Source organism: Schistocerca serialis, chromosome 1, assembly GCF_023864345.2.
Source record: "Schistocerca serialis cubense isolate TAMUIC-IGC-003099 chromosome 1, iqSchSeri2.2, whole genome shotgun sequence".
NCBI classification, from domain to species: domain Eukaryota; kingdom Metazoa; phylum Arthropoda; class Insecta; order Orthoptera; family Acrididae; genus Schistocerca; species Schistocerca serialis.
The window spans coordinates 962,679,096-962,703,528 of record NC_064638.1 but is presented as its reverse complement, the minus strand read 5'-3'; the positions used below and the strand labels follow the sequence as shown (position 1 = coordinate 962,703,528).

The 24,433-nt window shown below is 43.4% G+C and overlaps 1 protein-coding gene across 1 annotated transcript in view; it reads right to left on the bottom strand.

Moving 5' to 3' along the window:
- LOC126452593 (GATOR complex protein Iml1) overlaps positions 1-24,433 on the bottom strand; it is a 572,541-nt gene that overhangs the window by 480,535 nt on the left and 67,573 nt on the right. The window contains exons 9-10 of the mRNA XM_050091115.1: positions 17,127-17,194; positions 5,208-5,426 (exon numbers count right to left, since the gene is read on the bottom strand). Coding sequence (XP_049947072.1) covers positions 5,208-5,426; positions 17,127-17,194 — 287 coding nt within the window. The remainder of the gene's footprint in view (positions 1-5,207; positions 5,427-17,126; positions 17,195-24,433) is intronic.

Genomic DNA, 24,433 nt, shown 5'->3' with positions numbered 1-24,433 from the left:
AAAAATCCACCAAAGAAAATAACTACTAAATACGGGAAAATACAGGTATCTAAACATTTTAAATATCTTGGTGAACTAATTCAGTCAGTGGCAAAAGGTCATCCAGCCTGCAGGGCTAGAATACAAAAACTAGAGATAGCAACTCACTACTGCAGACAAATGTATTCAAAAAAATGTATATCCAAAAACATTAAACTCAGACACTACCAGACTGTCATTAGACCGCAGATACTATATGCATCAGAAACACTGGCAAATTTTACATACGCAGAACAGATAGAAAATCGTGAAAGAAGAATTGTGAGGACAATTCTTGGACACAGGAAAATAACAGATGATCAAGGCAAGCCTGTATACAGACTAAAAAGCAACAAAGAAGTGTATACGAAGTGCAGCAAAATTACAGACGAAATTAGAAAAAGAAGATGCTCCTTTTATGCTCACATCATGAGGATGAACTCGAATAGGCTTACAAAACAAATATTTTCGTACATCGCAAATCTAAAAAATAAAAATTTATGGTTTATCAACAAAGAAAGAGATCTAAAAGAAATGGACATAGATCAGGAAACAATATTTAACAGAAACCTTTTTAGAAAAAAACTGAATTCATTCACGGGTTTCGGTGTGAAAATTAAGAAGACTTGTGGAACTAAATGGTCTGAAGAGAGAAAAGCCGCCTTCAGCGCAAGAATGAAAGAAGTGTGGACTGAGAGAAAGAAGACTTCCCAGAAGCGCAAGAAATAACTGTTTTCACGGTCTTTAACGGCCAAATTTGTATAATAATAATACTAATAATAACCATGTATGTGTTAATGACTCAGGCAATAAAATTTTATCTCTCTCAACAGATAATTTGGAGCATGTTGTCCTAAATGCTACAAGAAACCATCTAAGTAGAGTCAGTGTACTAAACCACAAAATCTAAAAACTTATTGCACTCCACATCCAAATAGAATAAGAATCATGGTACTACTACAGAGCTGCATGGGAAATTGGGAAATTATTAAAACAGAAATAAATTGTGATGATAAAGTACTCCTCTGCACACCAACTTCACCTAGCAACCAATGTTGTTGTAGTAGTTGTTGTTGCTGCTGCTGTTTTTTCTTTTTTTTTTTTTTTTTAGGTCAGTTCTCACTTTGATGACAATGCTATAGAAGGTAGGAGTAAAGCAGAGGCACTACTGGCAAGCTCAGTAATTTTACAACAGGTCCAAATTATATTATTAAATACCTTAAAAAACAAACTGTAATGTCATTGACTAAAATAATGTGTAAAATCTTAAAAGAAGGTAAATATTCACATTGTCTGAAAACATGTGTAGTCAAATGAGTTCATAAGAAAAGAGATGTAGCATCTCTGGATAACTATCAACCTGTATCTCTTATACTTCTAATATAAAAAATAACAGAAGGCTGACCGGCAGAAGTTCAGTGAAGGGCGTGACTCAAAAGTGATAAAACATTCCACCACAACCTGAAATGTACGAAACCTTCATCAAATGTGTCCAACAAATTTCGAGGAAAACTATTCCGAGAGGATGCACAACTCAGTATGTTCCAGGCATGTCCAGTGATGACAATCTTTTGTCAAAAAGATACCAAACACTCAATGAAGAGAATCCATTTGCAGAAGAAATGATCCAAGCTGGTGAAATATTGCTGCAAGCCATTTCAGCATCTTGCAAGGCCAAGTGGAGTAACCTGGTAGAGAACCTCGACATGAAGCTGAAAAGTAGACAAGCCTGGAAACTGCTTAAAAACCGAAGTGGCAACCCTGTAAAACCACAAGACAATTTAACACATGTGACTCCTGATAAAGTGGCAACCCAGCTCCCGCAAATCAGCAAAATAAAAGGACGGACGCCCAAAGAAGCTCTTCACTGTGACCCAGACATGGAGCATTATTTTCTTAGGGATCCCTTCACCATGGCTGAATTCGAAGCTGTCATCTCCAGCTTGAAGATGCATAAGGCTGTAAGTGTCAATGACATTTGACTTGAACAGATAAAGAATTTTGGCTGTAAAATGATGGAGTGGCTACTAAGCCTAATGAACACATGTGTCACCAAGCTACACATCCCCAAAATGTGGTAGAAGTCTCAAGTCATTGTAATACTTAAGTCTGGGAAGGAACCAAACAATCCAAAAAATTTTTGACTTATCTCCCTTTTATGCCACACCTTCAAGATATTAGAATGGCTGGTACTTAACCAAATCGGTGCCAGCCTCGAAGAAGTTTATCCCACAACAAGCAGGCTTTTGTGCTGGCAAATCATGCTGTAGTCAGATCTTGAATCTAACACAGCACATCAAAGACGGTTTTGAGCATGATGAGGTTACTGGAGTCGCTTTTGTTGCTCTAACAGCTGCATATGACACTGTGAATCATAGGAAACTATGAAAGACAATGTATGACCTTACTAAGGATACCAACTAACATCCCTTATCAGCACCTTCCTTCAGAACAGAAGATTCTAAGTTTCATTACAGCATAAGAGGAGTAGGTGGCGAACGCAGAAGAACAGTCTCCCCCAAGGCAGTGTGCTCGCTCCAGCACTGAACAATATCTACACAAATGATCAGCCAATAGCAACTTCATCTATGCCGGTGACACAGCAGTAGCTGTTCAGGGGCCAACCTTTAAAGAAGTAAAGGGAAAACTTTCTCTAGCAATGGATGAACTCTCCAAGTACTATTATGCCAATCACCTGAAGCCCGATACCAGTAAAACTCAAGGAGCGCCTTCCACTTACAAAACAGGGAAGCGCAGCAAAAGCTGGACATCACATGGCAAGGAGAGCAACTGAAACATTGCCCAACACCAGTCTATCTAAATGTCACTCTGGACAGGGCTCTAACGTACAGGCAGCAATGTCTAAACGTGACACAGAAAGTCATTACTCACAATGGGATACTTAAAAAGCTGATTGGCAGCAGCTGGAGAGCCAATCCGCACCATTTCAGCACTTCTGCACTTGCACTTCGTGTATCAGCCACTGAGTATGCTGCTCCTGTGTGAGAAGCTTCCACTCATACTAAGCAAGTCGATATTGCAGTCAATGATACTGCAAGGATCATCTCAGGATGCTTGAAGCCAACACCAGTGCAGAAACTGTATCCAACTGTTGGGAACAGCCCCACCCAACATCCGGAGGGCCATTGCTGCAGACAATGAAAGAACAAAGCAGGAGAATCACCGCCAACATCCTCTGTATGGTCATCAGGCTGCAAGATCCCACCTTGAATCCCGCAATAGTTTCCTTGCTAGGACTGCGTTACTGGAGGGAGCACCAGAGGCAATTCATCTTGCAACATGGAAGAGCTCACTGCACATAGACGGCTCACCAAAAGAAGAACTAGCTCCTGGTGCAAACCTACAATACCCTGTACGGAGGTCCCTCAACCACCTAAGAGTGAGCGTCCCCCGATGCAAGACCAACCTGAAGAAATGGGGAGTCCTTCCAGTGAGCACTGACACTTTTTGCAACTGTGGAGCTGAAGAAGATCCAAGCCACCTACTTGTGTGCCCCCTCCTCGACAACCCGTGCACAGTACAAGATGTGTACAAAGGAAATGAAAAAGCTATCACAGCTGCTATTTTTTGGAAATTCTGACCAGACATGGAAATGAATGAATGAATGAATGAATGAATGAATGAATGACAGAATATTGAAGATGAGCCAAGATTTTGAAGCTAATGAAAGCTAATGATATACTTAGCTCCTCACAATATGGATTCAGATTCAGCCTCTCTACAGCCAAAGTAGTTGAGAGTATGGTAGCAAAGGTATAAAATTGTTTTGAAGATAAAGAGATAATCTGTGAAACGCCGTTGGACCACAGGAAAGTATTTGATATGATCTTCCGTAACATTCTTATATGTTTATAAAAAAAAAAATTTTTAATAAAAAAAAGCCATGAAACAGACTGCCATAATTATGCATGGAATGGCTCCAAGAACTTCCTGCTGTCTTCTTGGGGATACTGAATACTACCTCACAAAACATTTATTCAATCACAACCTTCATAACTAAATATTCTTCTCACTATGAAACAAGTGATACATACTTCAGTCATTAGACAAGAAAGAAATGTGACCTACCCTGTGACATGAAGAATTTTTTTCTAGTTCAGAAAAGTGTAAAATACACTAGTGCCACGACTTTAACTATATTCCAAGTTATATTAAGTCCCTACAAGGTAATAATCTATTCAAAGGTAAGTTACTGGAATTTTTCCTTGAAAAAATTGATCATTCTCTATATTGTAAACAACATGTATGCACACTATTGTAGCATAAATTACATGCAAAAAATAAAATACATATTTTGACACATTCCACACCTTGAATCTACATGTGCTAATGGATCTATGGACTAAATAATTTTTTTTACGAAATAAACACTTCTTGTGTGTCAATGAAATTTAGTGAAAATGTGTTGTTTTTTATCAAGGTGCTGAACATACAGCAGCAATTACTATACTAATATTTGTCTCAGTTGCATTAGTAGTTACGGAGGTCTGTCTTTCAAGAATTGGTTGCCTTGAAAAAATATAGAGAAAACACTGGAAATTGCAGAGAATGAATATGTAGCACTGTAGTTACATTCAATGGTTTCAATAATTAGCCTCTTTCCAAAGCCATTTACACGCAGACAAAATTGTGTAAAAGGCAACCAAATGAAGTGAATACATTAGTCATATTCATACGCCATTGTTCTACCTGGAGAAAAAATTTCTCCGAACTGTGCAGTAACATACAAAATAGAAGAGATCATAGAAACCTATTGGTAAGTGACACAATTTTCATAATAGTGTAAGCAGCACTCTCAGTGGTATGCCCACAGTCATCCTCAGTTATGTAATTGAAGAATCACTAATGTCGAATCAATCCCAAAGTCAATCAAGAGAATGCTTGTCAGAATAACTTTGGCTACTTAGAAAATCTGAACGACTGAGCTCCAGAATAATTTTGAAGAAAACATGTACAGCAGATAGTAACAGTATAGGCAATGTGTTACTTCTCTATTCAAGTATCACATTTAAGTTAATGAACTGACTGACAACTCATCAAATTCACTGACTGCATAAAATAATTCCATATCCACAATAAAACCTTCAGATGAGTGAGAAATTCTACAATTATTCTGCACACTAACACTTCATTTAAGAATCTGATAGTGGAATAATTGATATATTTACCTTGCTGTATGAACAGGAGGCAACTGAAAAACCTGTGCATCATAAGCATCATAATCAAACAATGAATTTGGCATGCAGTCATCTTCTTGAAGCAATTTTGATTTTGCTGCCTGGATCAGCCCATTGTTTGAAACAGGCAGTGGTTTGCTTCTCTTGGGTGGTAATTTGATTCTTGGAATAAAATTTGAATATGCTACCTTCTTGTTTGTGGAATAGAAACTGTAAAAAGAAATGTAGATATTATCATTTCATTCTAACAAATAACTGCATGCAATTTACAATTAGTGCTTACAGGAAGCTCCTAAAATTGCTACCCTCTTGGAGGGCTTCAAAATGTTAAGCAGGAATTTACACTTTCAAATGTAAAAATAGTATGCATAGTCCTATTTTTTAATATCGTAACCTGTAGTAAATATGAGACACTATGAAAATTTTCAAATTTATTAAACAACATATGGCACAAAATAGATTGTCATACAGCTTAAAGAGGCCATTTCAAAGATCTTGCAATTATTACAATAACTTCCTAACAAATTTGCTGTTAATGATGAAGAGGTGATAGTGATTTACACAACCATTACACAAAACACAAGAATATTTTCCATGTTGACTTTGGCTCCTTGTCTGTATTCAGATCGGGGTGTTCTGGTGTGAAAGTCTTCACACAAAATGCCATCTGACATAAAAAATAAATTAAAAATCCCTATAAATTCAAAAGAAAATTAGATTCAGGAATCGAAGTGTAACTGTTGTTCTGTGATAAACATCAAAGTAATCACATAGACATTAAGCCACCAACAGAAGGTAATGTGAGTGAAAAAAAAAAGTATCTTTTGTCAAAGCAGCACCTTAGCTATTAATTTTTGTTTTGTTTAACTTGATTAAACATAAATTCCAGAATGAGATTTTCACTCTGCAGCGGAGTGTGCGCTGATATGAAACTTCCTGGCAGATTAAAACTGTGTGCCCGACCGAGACTCGAACTCGGGACCTTTGCCTTTCGCGGGCAAGTGCTCTACCAACTGAGCTACCGAAGCACGACTCACGCCCGGTACTCACAGCTTTACTTCTGCCAGTACCTCGTCTCCTACCTTCCAAACTTTACAGAAGCTCTCCTGCGAAACCTGCAGAACTAGCACTCCTGAAAGAAAGGATATTGCGGAGACATGGCTTAGCCACAGCCTGGGGGATGTTTCCAGAATGAGATTTTCACTCTGCAGCGGAGTGTGCGCTGATATGAAACTTCCTGGCAGATTAAAACTGTGTGCTCGACCGAGACTCGAACTCGGGACCTTTGCCTTTCGCGGGCAAGTGCTCTACCAACTGAGCTACCGAAGCACGACTCACGCCCGGTACTCACAGCTTTACTTCTGCCAGTACCTCGTCTCCTACCTTCCAAACTTTACAGAAGCTCTCCTGCGAAACCTGCAGAACTAGCACTCCTGAAAGAAAGGATATTGCGGAGACATGGCTTAGCCACAGCCTGGGGGATGTTTCCAGAATGAGATTTTTCACTCTGCAGCGGAGCTCTGTAAAGTTTGGAAGGTAGGAGACGAGGTACTGGCAGAAGTAAAGCTGTGAGTACCGGGTGTGAGTCGTGCTTCGGTAGCTCAGTTGGTAGAGCACTTGCCCGCGAAAGGCAAAGGTCCCGAGTTCGAGTCTCGGTCGGGCACACAGTTTTAATCTGCCAGGAAGTTTCATATCAGCGCACACTCCGCTGCAGAGTGAAAATCTCATTCTGGAAACATCCCCCAGGCTGTGGCTAAGCCATGTCTCCGCAATATCCTTTCTTTCAGGAGTGCTAGTTCTGCAGGTTCGCAGGAGAGCTTCTGTAAAGTTTGGAAGGTAGGAGACGAGGTACTGGCAGAAGTAAAGCTGTGAGTACCGGGCGTGAGTCGTGCTTCGGTAGCTCAGTTGGTTAAACATAAATTGTTTATAGAACTTTAGGTTCCAATAAACACTTTCCTATTTATCACTGAGTGCTTCAGAACTTCATCAACAGTCAATTATTAACACAGCGGCTAACACTTGCTTCATTCTGTTATGTTTACTTTTGCTCGTTTCATATCTATGAGTGTTCTCCTTCACACGTGATCTACAGAACATGATGAATAGATAAATGAATATATGAACTGTTCTTGTTATAAGAACTTAGAATTTCTATCCAATTCTGCCATCAACCTCTACATTTTCCACTGTTTTCTCAACTTATTCCATGCAACTCCTTTGGTGGTTCTAAATTTAGGATGCATGTATCGATTTCTCTATTTCCTGCCCATTATTTTTTTATCAGAGGTAATATCTATTACAGACAAACTTTGATGATGATGATAACAATAAGCATAACTCACTCATTGTACCTACTTCATTATTAAACAATGGAAACAAAGAAGGATGGACATTGAGTGTGGCTTGTAAGCAGAGCATGCAGTGTGGTTTGTAAGGCAACAAGAGAAACACAGGAAAGAAAAGAGAGAAGGATGGATATTCAATATTGCTACTTCATTATTACTCTTTTGAAATAATAATGATATTTCCCTGATGTTATGTATTATAGTTCACTACTGCAAAAAGAAATAAATAAAGAGCAACTTAGACACACTGGCACATAGCAATGAGACCTGTATAATAACAACAAGAAATGTCACAGAATCCAAACCCTGGGTATCTAATCCTAGTTTATTATTTAAGTTACACAGATTCATAAAAACAGCTATAAATAAATTTTAACATTTCGTCTTACAAATTTATATTTTAACCCAAATATAAACAATATAATTAATATAAATAACTGTTTTAACCAATAATGGAGATAAATTTTTGATAAGGAGTAAAGATTATCACAAGATTTAAACAACACAGTATGTTTGCAGGAAATTTGAGTAATGAATACAGAAATTTTTAAAGTTCACAGTTTAATCCCTCAACTATATCCCAAGAAATTCTTCATTACAAGGCAGTTTCAGTCTTGGAATAGACCATCATCATGGTCCTGTGCCACACCAAAACTGGTAATGGTCCATACAATGACAAACTTGTTGTTGGTAAAAATTTCTTAACGTACAGTCGAGCGATTAATCCCTGACCTTAAAAAATTTCTTAATGTCTGTTTATCATCATCTATCAAAGTTATTAATATAGAAATGTTAGGGCTGACCATCCTCCAACAATGTGTGACACCAAATATAGAGAACATTAACAAACTACTATCCAATTAGTAAGGGTACCCTAGATGGAAAAAGACCATACAAATGGAGGGAATAGTGACTTAAATGCACATCCATTGTGACATAATTTTCTCATTGCTCTCCCTGGTTGGCATTACGTGAGTTATATACACTGTCCAGTCACATTAATGTGACCACCTGTAAAAAGATTCAGTAATTACCATTTGCAGCATCAAATGCTGTGAGATGTGTCACACAGGGAATGCCACAACCACAGACCATAATACTCCCTCCTCTGGGCTAGTCCCTTCCGACAACTGTTGCGGGGTGTTTGCTTTCAGGCGTTTCACACCTGATGGAGTGTAGGAAGTGATCCATTTGAAAAAGCCACCACTGCCAAGCATTCAACGACCAGTTGTGTACTAGCCTGCAAATTCCATCCTTTGTCACCAATGAACAGCATTCAGCACAGGTACAGAGGCACACATGCAGCAAAATTTGCTAAACAGTTGTTGAGGAGGCACAGTTATTAGCCTCTTTGCTCATCTGGGTGGTCAGTTGCTCAACAGTTGCATGTCTATTCATCCATACACACCTCTGGAAATGCTTCCATCCATGGCTCAAAAGCCAATAATCATGCCCTTTTGCATGTCAGATAAATCACTTCCTTTTCTGCAGTACGACAACGACTACACGGTTTCCCGCATGCTCCCCCCCCCCCCCCCCCCCCTTCCCTCTGGCAAGTTTTGTACACTTTCCACTGCTAGTGCTGCCACCTGCTGTCTGTGAGTGGTTATTGCAGATTCAGTTGAACTTAGGCAGTGGTCACATTAATGTGAATGACTCATGTAGTTCCTGTTGTAAAACCTGTCGAAATAGATAGAATGACATCTGTCAAAGCCATATTCCTGCTCAGTTATTAATTATAGTACTCAATTAAAGTTTGATATCCTCAAGATCAACAGTTCATTTTCATATGGAAAGGAAGCTCCTTGAAGTTGTTTGACAGAAAGTGAAAAAGCTGAAAATCTGAGGACTGGATAAGGTAGGTGTGAAACTGCTTCCCAACCCAACTACTATACAGTGTTTTTTGGCAGTTAAGCAGAATGGTTGGTTGGTTGGTTTGGGGGGGAGTAAAGGGACCAGACTGCTATGGTCATCGGTCCCTTTTTCCAAAGACAAAGAACACCCACAGAGAATAAAAACGAGGAACAGAAGAGATCACAGACGATACAGAACAAGAGAAACTGAGACAAGGACAAGACAAAACGAACTAAAACCACACAGAGTGTGACGGTGGTTAGCCGACCATAGAAATAAAAAGGAAAAGCCAACCACCGAGAACACATTAAAAACTCAGTTTAAAACCGTAGGCCAAAGACCAGAATCAACACAAAACAATAAAATAAAACAAACACTCAAATTAAATGATAAAAAACCCCTGCCCGAATAAAATGTAAAACTAAGCCAGCCATAGCAGGGTCATCAGTTAAAAGGGCAGGGAGCATATCAGGCAGCGCATATGTCTGCCTGACCACAGCTAAAAGGGGGCAGGCCAACAGAATGTGGGCCACTGTCAAAGCTGCCCCACAGCGACACAGAGGAGGGTCCTCCCGGCGCAGTAAATAACTGTGTGTTAGCCGGGAGTGGCCAATGCGGAGCCGACAAAGGACGACGGAGTCCCTGCGGTTGGCTCGCAGGGATGACCGCCACACAGTCGTCGTCTCCTTAATGGCACGGAGTTTATTGGGTGTAATCCGGTCGCGCCATTCAGCGTCCCAAAGCGCAAAAACTTTTCGGCGGAGGACTGCCCGCAAATCAGTCTCTGGGAGGCCAACATCCAGAGATGGTTTACACGTGGCCTCTTTCGCCAGGCGGTCAACATGTTCATTGCCCGGGATACCGACATGACCGGGGGTCCACACAAGGACCACAGAGCGGCCGCAACGCGCAAGAGTATGCAGGGACTCATGGATAGCCAGCACCAGACGAGAACGAGGAAAACACTGGTCGAGAGCTCGTAAACCGCTCAGGGAATCGCTACAGATCACGAAGGACTCACCTGAGCAGGAGTGGATATACTCTAGGGCCCAAAAGATGGCGACTAGCTCAGCAGTGTAAACGCTGCAGCCAGCCGCCAAGGACCGTTGTTCGGAATCGTCCCCTAGAGTTAGCGCATACCCAACACGACCAGCAACCATCGAACCGTTGGTGTAAACAATTCCAGAGCCCTGATACGTGGCAAGGATGGAATAAAAGCGGCGGCGGAAGGCCTCTGGAGATACCAAGTCCTTCGAGCCCTGTGCCAAGTCGAGCCGAAGGCAAGGGCGAGGAACACACCACGGGGGTGTACGCAGAGGCGCCTGGAAAGGAGGCGGAACAGGGAAAAACCCAAGCCCGCAGAGAAGCTCCTTGACGCGTACGGCGATCGGACAACCCGACCGGGGCCGACGGTCCGGCAGATGGACGACCGACTGCGGGAACAGGACACGGTAATTTGGATGCCCGGGCAAACTAGAAATATGGACAGCATAAGCAGCCAGTAATTGTTGGCGTCGTACCCGCAGTGGAGGTACACCTGCCTCCACTAGTACGCTGTCCACAGGGCTGGTGCGGAAAGCACCAGTGGCAAGGCGTATCCCACTGTGGAGAATTGGGTCCAGCACCCGTAACGCAGATGGGGATGCTGAGCCATAAGCCAGGCTCCCATAATCCAGACGGGACTGGATTAACGCCTGGTAGAGCCGCAACAGGGTAGAGCGGTCGGCGCCCCAGCGGGTGTGGCTCAAGCATCTCAGAGCGTTTAGATGCCGCCAACACGTCTGTTTAAGCTGCCGGATATGAGGCAGCCAAGTCAACCGGGCATCGAAAACCACCCCCAAAAACCTGTGGGTCTCCACCACAGCAAGGAGTTCGTCGGCAAGATAAAGCCGCGGCTCAGGATGGACTGTTCGGCGCCGGCAGAAATGTATAACGCGGGTCTTGGCTGCCGAAAACTGAAACCCATGCGCTACAGCCCAAGACTGCGCCTTACGGCAAGCGCCCTGTAGCTGACGTTCAACAGCTGCAATGCCAGTAGTGCTGTAGTAAAGGCAGAAGTCGTCGGCATACAGGGAAGCGGAGACAGAATTTCCCACGGCCGCAGCAAGCCCGTTAATGGCTATTAAAAACAGACAGACACTTAAAACAGAGCCCTGTGGCACACCGTTCTCCTGGACGTGGGAGGAGCTATACGAGGCCGCGACTTGCACGCGGAAGGTACGACACGACAGAAAATTGCGGATAAAAATCGGCAGAGGACCCCGAAGACCCCATCCATGAAGCGTTGAAAGAATGTGATTACGCCATGTCGTATCGTATGCCTTCCGCATGTCGAAAAAGACAGCGACCAGGTGCTGACGGCGGGCAAAAGCAGTACGGATGGCCGACTCCAGGCTCACCAGATTGTCGGTGGCGGAGCGGCCTCTACGGAACCCACCCTGAGACGCAGCCAGAAGGCCCCGAGACTCCAGTACCCAATGCAAGCGCCGGCTCACCATCCGTTCAAGCAACTTGCAAAGAACGTTGGTGAGGCTAATGGGACGGTAGCTGTCCACCTCCAGAGGGGACTTTCCAGGTTTCAAAACGGGGATGACAATGCCTTCCCGCCATTGCGACGGAAACTCCCCCTCGACCCAAAGACGGTTGTAAAGATCGAGAAGGTGCCGCTGGCAGTCCACTGAAAGGTGTTTCAGCATCTGACAGTGGATGCCATCTGGCCCAGGAGCGGTATCAGGGCAAGCAGTTAGGGCACTGCGAAATTCCCAATCACTGAATGGAGCATTGTAAGATTCCGGGTGGTTGGTGCGAAACGAAAGGCTCCGACGTTCCAGCCGCTCTTTAATGGAGCGGAAGGCCTGGGGGTAATTCGCAGAAGCGGAACTCATAGCAAAATGCTCTGCCAAGCGATTTGCAATGACGTCGGAGTCAGTACACACGACTCCATTCAGTGAGAGCGCAGGGACGCTGGCAGGGGTCCGATAGCCGTAGACGCGTCGAATCTTGGCCCAGACCTGCGAGGGAGTGACATGGAGGCCAATGGTGGACACATACCGGTCCCAGCACTCCTTCTTGCCGTGGCGGATAAGGAGGCAGGCCCGCGCACGCAGCCGTTTGAAGGCGATAAGGTGCGCTAAGGAGGGATGTCGCTTGTGGCGCTGGAGCGCCCGCCGGCGATCTTTAATCGCTTCAGCGATCTCAGGCGACCACCAAGGCACAGCCTTCCGCCGAGGAGACCCAGAAGAACGGGGAATGGCAGATTCGGCAGCAGTAATGATGCCGGTGGTGACCGATTGAACCACCGCATCAATGTCATCAGTAGAGAGAGGCTCAAAAGCGGCAGTGGAGGAGAACATATCCCAGTCAGCCTTATTCATAGCCCATCTGCTAGGGCGCCCAGAAGAGTGACGCTGTGGTAGTGACAAAAAGAGCGGAAAGTGGTCACTACCACACAGGTCGTCATGCACACTCCATTGGACAGATGGTAAGAGGCTATGGCTACAGATGGAAAGGTCAATGGCGGAGTAGGTGCCATGCGCCACACTGAAGTGTGTGAAGGCACCATCATTTAACAGCGAGAGATCGAGCTGCGACAATAAATGCTCAACGATGGCGCCCCGACCTGTGGCCACTGACCCACCCCACAGAGGGTTATGGGCATTGAAGTCGCCCAATAGCAAGAAAGGTGGCGGCAATTGGGCGACCAGTGCAGCCAGGACAGGCTGCGAGACATCACCATCCGGTGGAATGTAAATACTGCAGACGGTAACAGCCTGTGGCGTCCACACGCGTACAGCGACAGCCTCTAAAGGCGTCTGGAGAGGGACAGACTCGCTGTGCAGAGTGTGAAGGACATATATGCAGACGCCACCAGACACCCTTTCATAAGCTGCTCGGTTCTTGTAATAACCCCGATAGCCACGGAAGGCGGGGGTTCGCATTGCTGGAAACCAAGTTTCCTGGAGAGCAATGCAGAAGAAAGGGCGAAGGCTGAGAAGTTGGCGGAGCTCAGCTAAATGGTGGAAGAAACCGCTGCAGTTCCACTGGAGGATGGTAGTGTCCATGGCGGACAAAGGCGTGACGGGACTGGGAAGGCAGATTACGCCGCTGGGTCACCTGCTGCCTCCGATTGAGCACCCGTGCTAGCGCTATCCATGGCGTCTGAGGGACCGGCGAGATCGAGGTCCTCAGCGGACGCCAGGATCTCCACCTCGTCCTCAGACGCAGATCTGGAAGGTGGCGGTGGGGTGGCTGCCACCGCGAGTTCCTTGGGCTTAGAGCTCTTCTTCTTTGATTTCTCACGCTGCTCCTTGGGTTTAACGGGCTGGGAGGGCTTCACCGATTCAGTCTCCGGGACTGAGGAGGATCGTGAAGCCCGTCGACCAGCTGATTGCGGGCACTTACGCCACTGTCGGTCGTCAGCCTTCCTATTGGTGGAAACCTGGGAAGGGAGGGACCCGAGGGACCCCTTATGAGCGTGAGAAGCCGAAGAAGTGGGACACTTCTCCGGCTTAGAAGCAGGGACGGACGTCCCTGATGGGGGGGATGGTGTTGCCCCTGAGGTAGGTGGCGCAGGAGCAACCCGGTGGGTAGAGCCCCCCACTGTCAAGGGGGCAGGAGGAGTCTTACTGCTTATCGAGCTGGCTGGAAGTCTCGAAACTGATGGGGCTAGCACAGGTGTAGTAGCAGCTGCATAAGAAGATATCATTCTCACAGGATGGAGTCTGTCATATTTCCTCTTGGCCTCAGTATAGGTCAGCCGGTCCAGGGTCTTATATTCCATAATTTTGCGCTCTTTCTGAAAGACTTTGCAGTCTGGCGAGCAAGGTGAATGGTGCTCCCCGCAGTTGACGCAGATGGGAGGCGGGGCACATGGAGTATCGGGATGAGATGGGCGTCCGCAATCTCGACATGTGAGGCTGGAAGTGCAGCGGGAAGACATATGGCCGAACTTCCAGCACTTGAAGCACCGCATCGGGGGAGGGATATAGGGTTTGACGTCACATCGGTAGACCATCACCTTGACCTTTTCCGGTAACGTATCACCCTCGAAGGCCAAGTTGAAGGCACCGGTAGCAACCTGATTGTCCCTCGGACCCCGATGAACGCGCCGGACGAAATGAACACCTCTACGTTCTAAGTTGGCGTGCAGCTCGTCATCAGACTGCAAAAGGAGGTCCCTATGGAAAATAACACCCTGGACCATATTTAAACTCTTATGTGGTGTAATAGTAACGTTAACATCCCCCAACTTGTCACAAGCAAGCAACCTGCGTGACTGGGCGGAGGATGCCGTTTGTATCAGTACTGACCCAGAGCGCATTTTAGACAAGCCCTCCACCTCCCCAAACTTGTCCTCTAAATGCTCGACGAAGAACTGAGGCTTCGTGGAGAGAAAAGACTCCCCATCAGCTCTCGTACAAACTAAGAATCGGGGCGAATAACTGTTACCTCCATCCTGAGACTTACGCTCTTCCCACGGCGTGGCCAGGGAGGGGAACGTTTTCGGATCGTACTTCTGAGCATTAAATTGAGCCCGAGAACGCTTAGAGACTGCTGGCGGCTGGCCGCCAGCGAGAGATGATGTACCACGCTTCATTGCGGGTCATCCGCCCTGATGCCACCTACTCCGACCAAGTGCCCTCCCCACGGGCGCCACCCAGCCACAGCAAAGGCCACCTGGCAGGATGGCCGTTGCCGGGAGTCCCGATGCCCCAGGGAGATGGGCATCTACTCCTTGGCATACGTGGGGAGTTAACGGCGCAGGCATCAGTAGAGCGATCCCTGTGTTGTCAGGGGGCTACAACCAAGAGGGTACATGGCGGCCCCACCACAACGGACTGGCTACCGTGCTGGATCTTAGGTGCAAAAATGTCCAAGGTCGTCGTCGCAGTTAAAAGAAACACTGCAGAGTGCAGCGTGGTAATCGCACACAGGGACGTATCCTCGCCCAAGAGATCGAAAACGAGCGGGACACCATTGCAACGACGAGAAATCCGGCTAAAGGTCTAATTGCACAACGGAAACAGTGCACCATGTAAGGCGCCCTTCCCCAATTGGCTCGCTCTTCGGATAAATTTAGAAAGATGGAGGTCAAACCCGAGAGGGGACCATCACATAATGCCGAAACGTTGGAGACTCCTTTTAGTCGCCTCTTACGACAGGCAGGAAAACCGCGGGCCTATTCTAACCCCCGAACCCGCAGGGGGATAAGCAGAATGCAGGCAGACTTCATCGAAGTATTCCTGGAAGTTGTTCTTGGATTGCACCTGCAAAATGTCTCAGTTGTTGACAATAGATGTGAGCAGTGATGGTTACACCTCAGATAAGCAATTCGTAGTACACCACACTGTTGCTGGTACACCAGATGCATAATATTTTTTGTGAATGTATGCAGGTCTTTGTAAAGGGAGTTGCTGCTTTATTTGGGCTCAACCAATCCTTTATTTTCCTTATGTTAGCATTAAGACACCATTTCTGATCACCAGTAACTATACAGGATGAGCCAATTGGTGAGGAGCAAGAATAGATGCACATATGGCCATCCACCGAGTCTTGTGATTATTGGCTTAAAGTATGCGGTACCCATGCACCTAATTTTTGAAACTTCTTCCCCACTGCATGCAAGTATCACATGACAGAGGAATGATTGTAGCTAATCACATATGCCAGTTCTCAGTAACACTGATGTGGACCATTGTGGATTAACACATTTAAATAATCTTTATCAAATCCCAAAGGTCTTCCCAAACATGAAGAGTCACTAATATCAAAACAATCCTCCATAAAACGAGAAAACCACTTTCTTGCCATGTTCTGTCCATTGGCATTATTCCCACCCACGCACAAATATTTCTGGCTGCCTCTACTGCTGTCACTCCTCTATTAAAATTGAACAAAAGAATAAGTCAGAAATGTTCCAATTTCTCCACCTGACACTCGATTTTCTAGCATCCACAGCTCCACTCACTGTCTCCAAATGACAAAATAACAATATGTAAACTCAAAGAGCAACAGTTAACTACAAATAAAAAATGACGACTGATAAATAAACCAACAGCAGCCAAAAACCAACAAGCGAAACAAAAATGCTACAAATTGCTCCATTCTTTATTTGATACTAAAGACTTTCTTGCAGAACTATAATCACTATGTTTTGATAATTACACACAATATGATTTCATCTTTCAGTCTAGAACTAACCTTTCATTCTCACATGGTGTGGAGTGAATGCTGAAATGAAACTTCCTGACAGATTAAAGCTTCAATGGCAGATAGTGTCTCAAAACCAGATTATGCCTTTCACAAGCGAAAATCTGTCCAATTTAGTTTTCCAGATGCTGTTGCCTAACAAATACAAAATTTGACACTCTATATTTGATGTGAGTATACAGTTCAAACAATTTCTTAATGTATTTCCCAATGAAGTTGAAGCAAAGTAGAGACAACACTTCTCCCATGTTATAATGACAAATGAAGCAGAGGGCTTCGTAAATAGTTCTGATATGCATTCAGTTATTGCTAAAATTTTTCTGTGAAATTCTTCAGAAAGTGAAAAAACTGTGGCAGCCAATTACATTTTATTTTCATCTGCTGTCACTTACTGTAAAGTGTACTTACAAAACAGCGAAGTAATACTGAAAAGTAAAATAATATTGTCAATACTACTCTATAAATGAAAGTATAAAATAAATATAAATTTGTACTTACTTACCTCAGATTTATCCAATGTGGCATGCTATAATCGTCTCCTGCACTGAAGAGTGTGTCTTTATTGTGAAACTGGAAAAAAATATAATTTTTCTGCACTGTTTTCAAGTCATTACTTTTTTCATTATCTGCAACCCTCCCCCCCCCTCCCCCCCTCTCTCTCTCTCCCCCCCTCCCCAAAACACACACACACACACACACACACACACACACACACACACACACACACACACACACACACACAGAGAGAGAGAGAGAGAGAGAGAGAGAGAGAGAGAGAGAGAGAGAGAGATTTAACAGATGGAATAATAAGAGGAGTTCGAAAAGGATGTCTCAGATAAAAAATAAGAAACAGAAAGAAAAACGATTTACCCGATAGCCATATGCAGAAAAAGGCACAGCAGTTTCTGATAACAAAACAAACAAAACACCAAAACTGTATTAACAGAATGACAAAACGAGAAGCAATGCCAAATGTGATGAGTTAGATCAGAAATTGCTTAAAAATTGCTTAGAAGTCACTGGAATGGAGAGGACAGGGAAAAGGGGGGGGGGGGGTGTCTGTACACTTGCAGCAAATCATTCTTTCGCTAGCTCATTACTTTCTTTCTAAATAATGAATCTGAGATACAATGGAAAATATTTGGTTTCTGACAGGTCTCCTTAATTCTCACAGTGCCATAGTGTTATACCAAATCCAAAATAGTTCATTACACAGGAGTTCATCACTTTTCTCTGTCATCATTTCATGAAAGAAAATAATCTCAAGGCTCATCCATTTTACTGTACAAATTTGCTGATTTACCTGTAAACCACTGAGTGAATGAGACAAGATGCAGTTATTGTTATGATCCACTGCTTGCTTTGTCCCCAGGCTCTCAGATATTAATGCAAGCAATGGTGTGTTTGCAGCATTTATATAATGACTAGCTGAATACCCAGCATTGCCTGGTATGTATTTATTCCAATCTTCTATTAGCCCAACTCCTGCCTCCTCCCTCTATCAACTTCCTCCTTCCCTGCCAATGCCCTACTCTGTCCACCTCCACCACCCCCTCTTTCTGTCCACCTCCTCCTCCCCCCCTCACTGTCCATCTCCTCCTGCCCCTCTCTCTCCATCTTCTATTCCCCCCCTCTCTTTGTCTGTCTACTTCTACCCCTCTGTCCAAGTGCTTCTTCCCTCTGCCCATCTTCCCTCCCCCTCTAATTCCATCCCCTCTTCCCTGCTCTCTTTGCCTATCTCCTTCTCACCCTTCTCTCTTTCCATCTACTCCTCACCTTCTCTCTGTCCATCTCCTCCTCTTTCCTCTCTCTTCCTCACCTTCTCTCTGTTCATCTCCTCCTCCCTCCTCTCTCTGTCCATTTCCTCCTCTTTCCTCTCTGTCCATCTCCTCCTCCTCTTCCCTGTCCATTTCCTCCTCTTCCCTTTTGTCTGTCCATTTCCTCCTACCCCTCTCTCAGTCCAACTCCTCTTCTCCCCTTCCATCCATCACCTCCACCTCTCTCTGTCCATCTACTCCTGCTCCTGCCCCCACTCTTTCTGTCTGCTCATCATCCTCTCTCTGTCCTTCTGCTCCTCCCTCCTCTAAATCCATCTCCTCCTTCCCTCTCTCTTTGTCCATCTCTCCTACTCCCTCTCTTGGTCCATACCCACCCCCTCTCTAAATCCATCTCCTCATCCCACTACCTGTGTCCATTTCCTCCTTCCCCCCCCCCCCCCCTCCTCTGTCTGCCCACCTCTTATGCCTCCCTTCTGTCTTCATCTTATCACACCCATTCCAATATAAAGTTGCTGCTGCTTACCCCCACAGGATTTCTTTCCAGATAGTACATAATATGTGTACTACAATTGGTAAAAATCAATCCAGAGCTTTACGAGGAATTTTTTTAGCCATGGATTTGCCAGCGTACACACGTGTCACATATTTCATGTGTGTGTAACATATTTCACACATGTCTGTACACATAGTTCAACTGTATCTATATTAAATTCGACAAGCAGCTTTGTTTTCATGCAGCACAATGTTATCAAGCTGTATTTCCAGAAGTTTGGGTCATACAGTGGTATACTTCTGCAGGTACACCCAGGGGTATATGTCGATACTGCCTGCAAAATGTGTTGTGAATAGAGTTAGTAGTAAAGAAGTAATAAAATATCATGCATGATTCAGCAGTTTTTCACGTGTCTAAGTATTTATGATATCATATCCCTGTACTCTGTGTTGAACAATGGTTTAATTTTGCTGGTACATTCAGTGATATATGTGGATGCTGTCTGCAAAAAAGTGTCACAAATACAGTTATTAGTACAGAAGTAATAAATTAAGATGGCATGCCTGCTGCTCCAGTTTTATTGCATGAACAGAAAAACTACAGTAGGTTATAAACTTTTCTTCCGTTCATCATTTTGTGAGAGCTGTCAGCAATAAAAAGTTACTTAAGGTTTGAAATTATGTTAAAATTTTCTTGCTCATTCTCCAATACTGGCTGAATATAGTCTGGCTATTTACACACCATGAGCTATGCCACTTTTTCAGGGCTAGTAGTTAACACACACACACACACACACACACACACACACACACACACACACAACACAGTGGATCAACTTGATGTGGCATAGACTCAAGAATTTGTTGTAAGTCCCCTGCAGAAATACTGAGTCATGCTGGCTCTACAGCCATTCATAATTGCGAAAGTGTTGCCAGAGCAGGATTTTGTGCATGAACTGACGTCTCAATTACATTCTGAACATGTTCAATGGGATTCATGTCGGGCAATCTGAGCAGCCAAATAATGAGCTTGAAGTATTCAGAATATTCTTCAAACCAATCACCACCAATTGTGGCCCAGTAACATAGCATAATGTCATCAGTAAAAAATAGCACAATGCCACCCATAAAAATTGCATTGTTGAAGGGCTGCATACCTCTAAGTAGCGGAACTTGACCATTTCCGATCAACGATCGGTTCAATTGGACCAGTGGACCCAATCCATTCCACATAAAAACAGCCCACACCATTATGCAGCCACCACCAGTTTGCACAGTGCCTTGTTGACAACTTCGGTCCATCGCTACAAGGGGTCTGCGCCACACCTGAACCCTACCATCAGGTCTTACCAACTGAAATCAGGGTTCATTTGACCACACTACAGTTTTCCAATCATCTAGAGCCCAACTGATATGGTCACATGGCCAGGAGAGGTGCTGCAGGCAATGTCACGCTGTTATCAAAGGCACTCATGTTGGCTGTCTGCTGCCAGTAGTCCATTAGCATCAAATTTCTCCACACTGTCCTAACAGAAAACTCGTTGAATTCTCTAACAATTTCCTAAATGGAATGTCCCTTGCGTCTAGGTCCAACTACCATTCCGCATTCAGATTCTGTTATTTCTCGCCATGCGGACATAATCAAGTCAGAAACCTTTTCACGTGAATCACCAGAGTACAAATGAAGCTCTGCCAATGCATTTCACTTTTATATAATGTGTATGAAATACTACTATTATATGATATGTGCATATTACTGTCTCATGACTTTTGTCATGTTAGTGTACATACATATATATGTACAATCATTTTTGTAATATGTTTGGATTAAATGGAATGATCAAGTAGTCTCAGTCATAGGTAAAGCTACTCTCAGACTTTGGCTCACTGGAAGGATAATGGGAAAATGAATCAATTCTGCAAAGAAGACTGTTAAAAAAAAAATAAATAAATAAATAAATAAAATAAAATAAAACTTGTATGCGCTATCTTAGAATACTGACCAAGTGGGTGGAACCAAAACAAATATGACTAACAGGGAACACTGAATGTATACAAAGATACGCGACGTGAGTTGTCACAGTTTTTTTTAAACTCATGATGGATACTTAAAGATATATGCCAGTTAACACATGATAGCTAACTTACAAAAACAAAAAAATCTATATTAAGTGAAGAAGCTACAATAAGTACTTCAGATCCCTAAGTATCACTCCCACAACGTCTGCGAAGACATCATACTAATTATTATTTAAATAGTCATTCTTCTCAAGCTCAATATGTGACTGGAATAGGAAAAAATGCCATCTGCATGCATTTCTCATTGGTTCACAGAATATGCAGCTAGATACAGATTAAGGCTAGGACTAAGTGAATTATGTCCATGGACATTTAACCAACCGAAGGGGGACTTAAAACTTACTACGCAGTTTCTCAGAATTTCACATGTTTGAATCCTCACAAGCACCTCAAAGCTCAATGTTAATTTTCTGCAGAGAGAACATGTCTACAAAATATGAGTGGTTCTTTGTATTAATTAAAGCTTTTGATTTGATTTGATGCAATAAAGGTCTTAGCCTCCTGTTGTCCACACCAAAACTAAGTTTATTGTGCTGTATCTCTCCATGTCATTCTATTAAAGCCAGTCAGTACCCTAGATGAGTTGTAGGAGTCCCTTTACTAGGTCTCTGTTAGACATAATCTCTTGAGGAATTAGTAACCCAAATGTCTGTGCCTTTTGGCATCCAGTGCATTACATTGTAAAATTACGTTTGATGTGATTTCATACCCCACAACACAGTCTACACTGAGGGCCTTCTTTCGCTATTCACTTCATGTATAGATGTTTCTTGAAGTTCAATTACACTTGCCATCAACTTTTGCAGACAGGTAGTTACAACATGCACCTACTGACCATTAACAGCTCTAAATACACAGTACACTGAAGTCAGTTTTTGGCTTTCTGGAGCATGGCTACTACACAGTTTTTCATCAAAACAGAGATCTTGGAATATCAGCAATGTTCATAGACTGACCGCAAGAGCCATCTTTGTTTGGTTGAAAGGAAACTCATAACTCATTTTGGTTGGCTAGTCTCACAGTCACCTTACCCCCAAATAAAAGCAAATGGAGAGCAGTAAATTGAATTTTTAACGTGTATATTACAAGTATACCGTCCAGTTCAATTACAAATAAATTTACACTCGCAATGTGCCTGAATGACATTGTTTTGACAAAGCTTTGTGACAAGTTGTGTGAAAGTAGTAAAAAGAACAATTAGAGCAATATTAGTTCAACAACTTGGAAATAGTTGCAAGAAGGTCACTTAGAAGTTGTTACAGGGTATTTTATCTGTGGTAAATATTGTTAAGACCTTAAAAACTTATTAAGATGATTCCACTGGTAGATCTATGTTTATAAACAATGTTCTGTATTTCTTGTATCTAACAACCAAGGCTGATTAACATGCTGATAGCAAGACTCCACTGTGGTGGTGTTTAACCTTTATCCACAATGAGCATTCCTATTAAGCCTGTGAGTGTCACACTTTTCTATTTGATGCCCTTCTTTTTTGTAGCAAGCGAAGGCTGCAAGAGTCTCTTGCAGTAGTCACAACTTAAATGCTTGCAAATTGCCAATACACTACTACCTTTTGTTACATTCAAAGTGTTGTCTGTTCTATCACTCAGTGCTTGTCATTCCACAGAGACAGGCTTGCTTCTTAAATGAACAGAGGACTAGAGGGACAGGGTGCAGGATGGGGGGATGAGCAGGCAGTATAAGTGGCATTTGGGGTGTGGTCTAACATTCCCTTTTCTGGATGCTGTTTCAGTGTGCACAAGTGACTGTTTTGTAATAAATCATCAGGATCACTCCAGCTGACATCCAGATTAGTGCCTATTTTTCAAGTACCACCATCTCTGAAAGATCCAGACTTGGAGGATAACCACTAGCAAAGAATGAACATTTTAAGGTTTCTTTCTATGGTGCCTATAACGGGCAAAGCAGCTAGAGGACTACCCATACGTGTGGTGATAAATATACTCCAATAGCAAGTGTTCCTCCAAATCTTGACACTTGGCTGTAGAAGCTCATAGAGCCCATACGCATTAACAAGGAACCCCTTGAGTGCAAGCTTGCAAGATCAATCTTTGCTACGGCTCATTTGAAAGTGTTGTATTAACATTTAAGACAGGAAAAATATCAGCTGCTGATGCCTCACCATGTACATGAATAGAGCAACAGAAAATGAGTGTCCAGGAGGTGCAGAGATCAGCCTTCTATGGGATGTATGTATTACACTTCACAAAATGGACATTGTCAACATTCAAGAAATGCTCAAATTGAAACTATTAATTTGCACCATGAACACTGAATGAAAAATGGCACACCACAAAGATCACAAAGGTTTGCACCATCAAGATCAAAGGTGAACCCCTTGGGTGTTGCAAACTATGCAGGACATTCAGCTAGGTATCCACGTTTAAACTGTCTCCCTGCAACAACCCTTGCACGTTCAGTTTGAAACAGATATGAAAATAGTTTTTTGCAACAATCACACAATAGAGTTTTCTGACATTTCTAATGCACTGCTGATAGACCTGGCACTTGTTCTTCAGTTCTCTGCAACAGTTTGCAACAAATCATCATCATCATCCACACTCAGAGTATCCATTAGTATCAATTGGCATAAGTGAGCAACACAATTGCATTGTTAACAGAAAATGCAACAGTTTGCAACAAATCATCATCATCATCCACACTCAGAGTATCCATTAGTATCAATTGGCATAAGTGAGCAACACAATTGCATTGTTAACAGAAAATGCACACCGACTTCTTCTTGAGCTATCAGCCACTTTGTCCATGTGATAATGTGTGATGCAGTGTGCCTTTCAGAACTTTACCACCTTGTTTCTGAGTTGTATCGAATATCCAAGTTCCATCTCCCATGATTACAGTGTCTGAAAAGCTGATGTCTTGTTCGCCATGTTGATGAAGGTCTTCACAAGCAAGGACTCACCTCTGCTTTTGGTCATCCATCAGGGCCATCAAGATGAGTTTATCACAGTTCTTTTGTATCAACAAATTTTCAGTGATAATGGTGTGCAGTGTCATCTTATAAATGCCATTTGGATCAGTGACCATGTACATATTTAATTGATGGTCTGAATTCAGCACTTCACACACATGCCACATGTTGTCATTGGTTCTTGATGTCAATGGCTGTCAGCAAGGGGTCCATGCTCCACACTCTCTCGGCCAACTTTGAAGAGCTTTGGCCACTTAAAAACTGCAGATTGAGGCATGCTTTCATCCTTGAAAACTTGGCAAATCACGGCCAACGTCTCCATACCAAACTTCCCCAGTCCAACGCAACATTTGATGGCGTACCACTGTTCAATTGTTTGCTGCATTTTGACTTGCATAATGTCACTCCACAGGATTCTACTAAAAATGCGATCTTGCTTGAATGAATGCTCGCTGACGACTGGCATTTGGTGCATGTTGATGGTCACCCCACACCCGTTCCCAATGG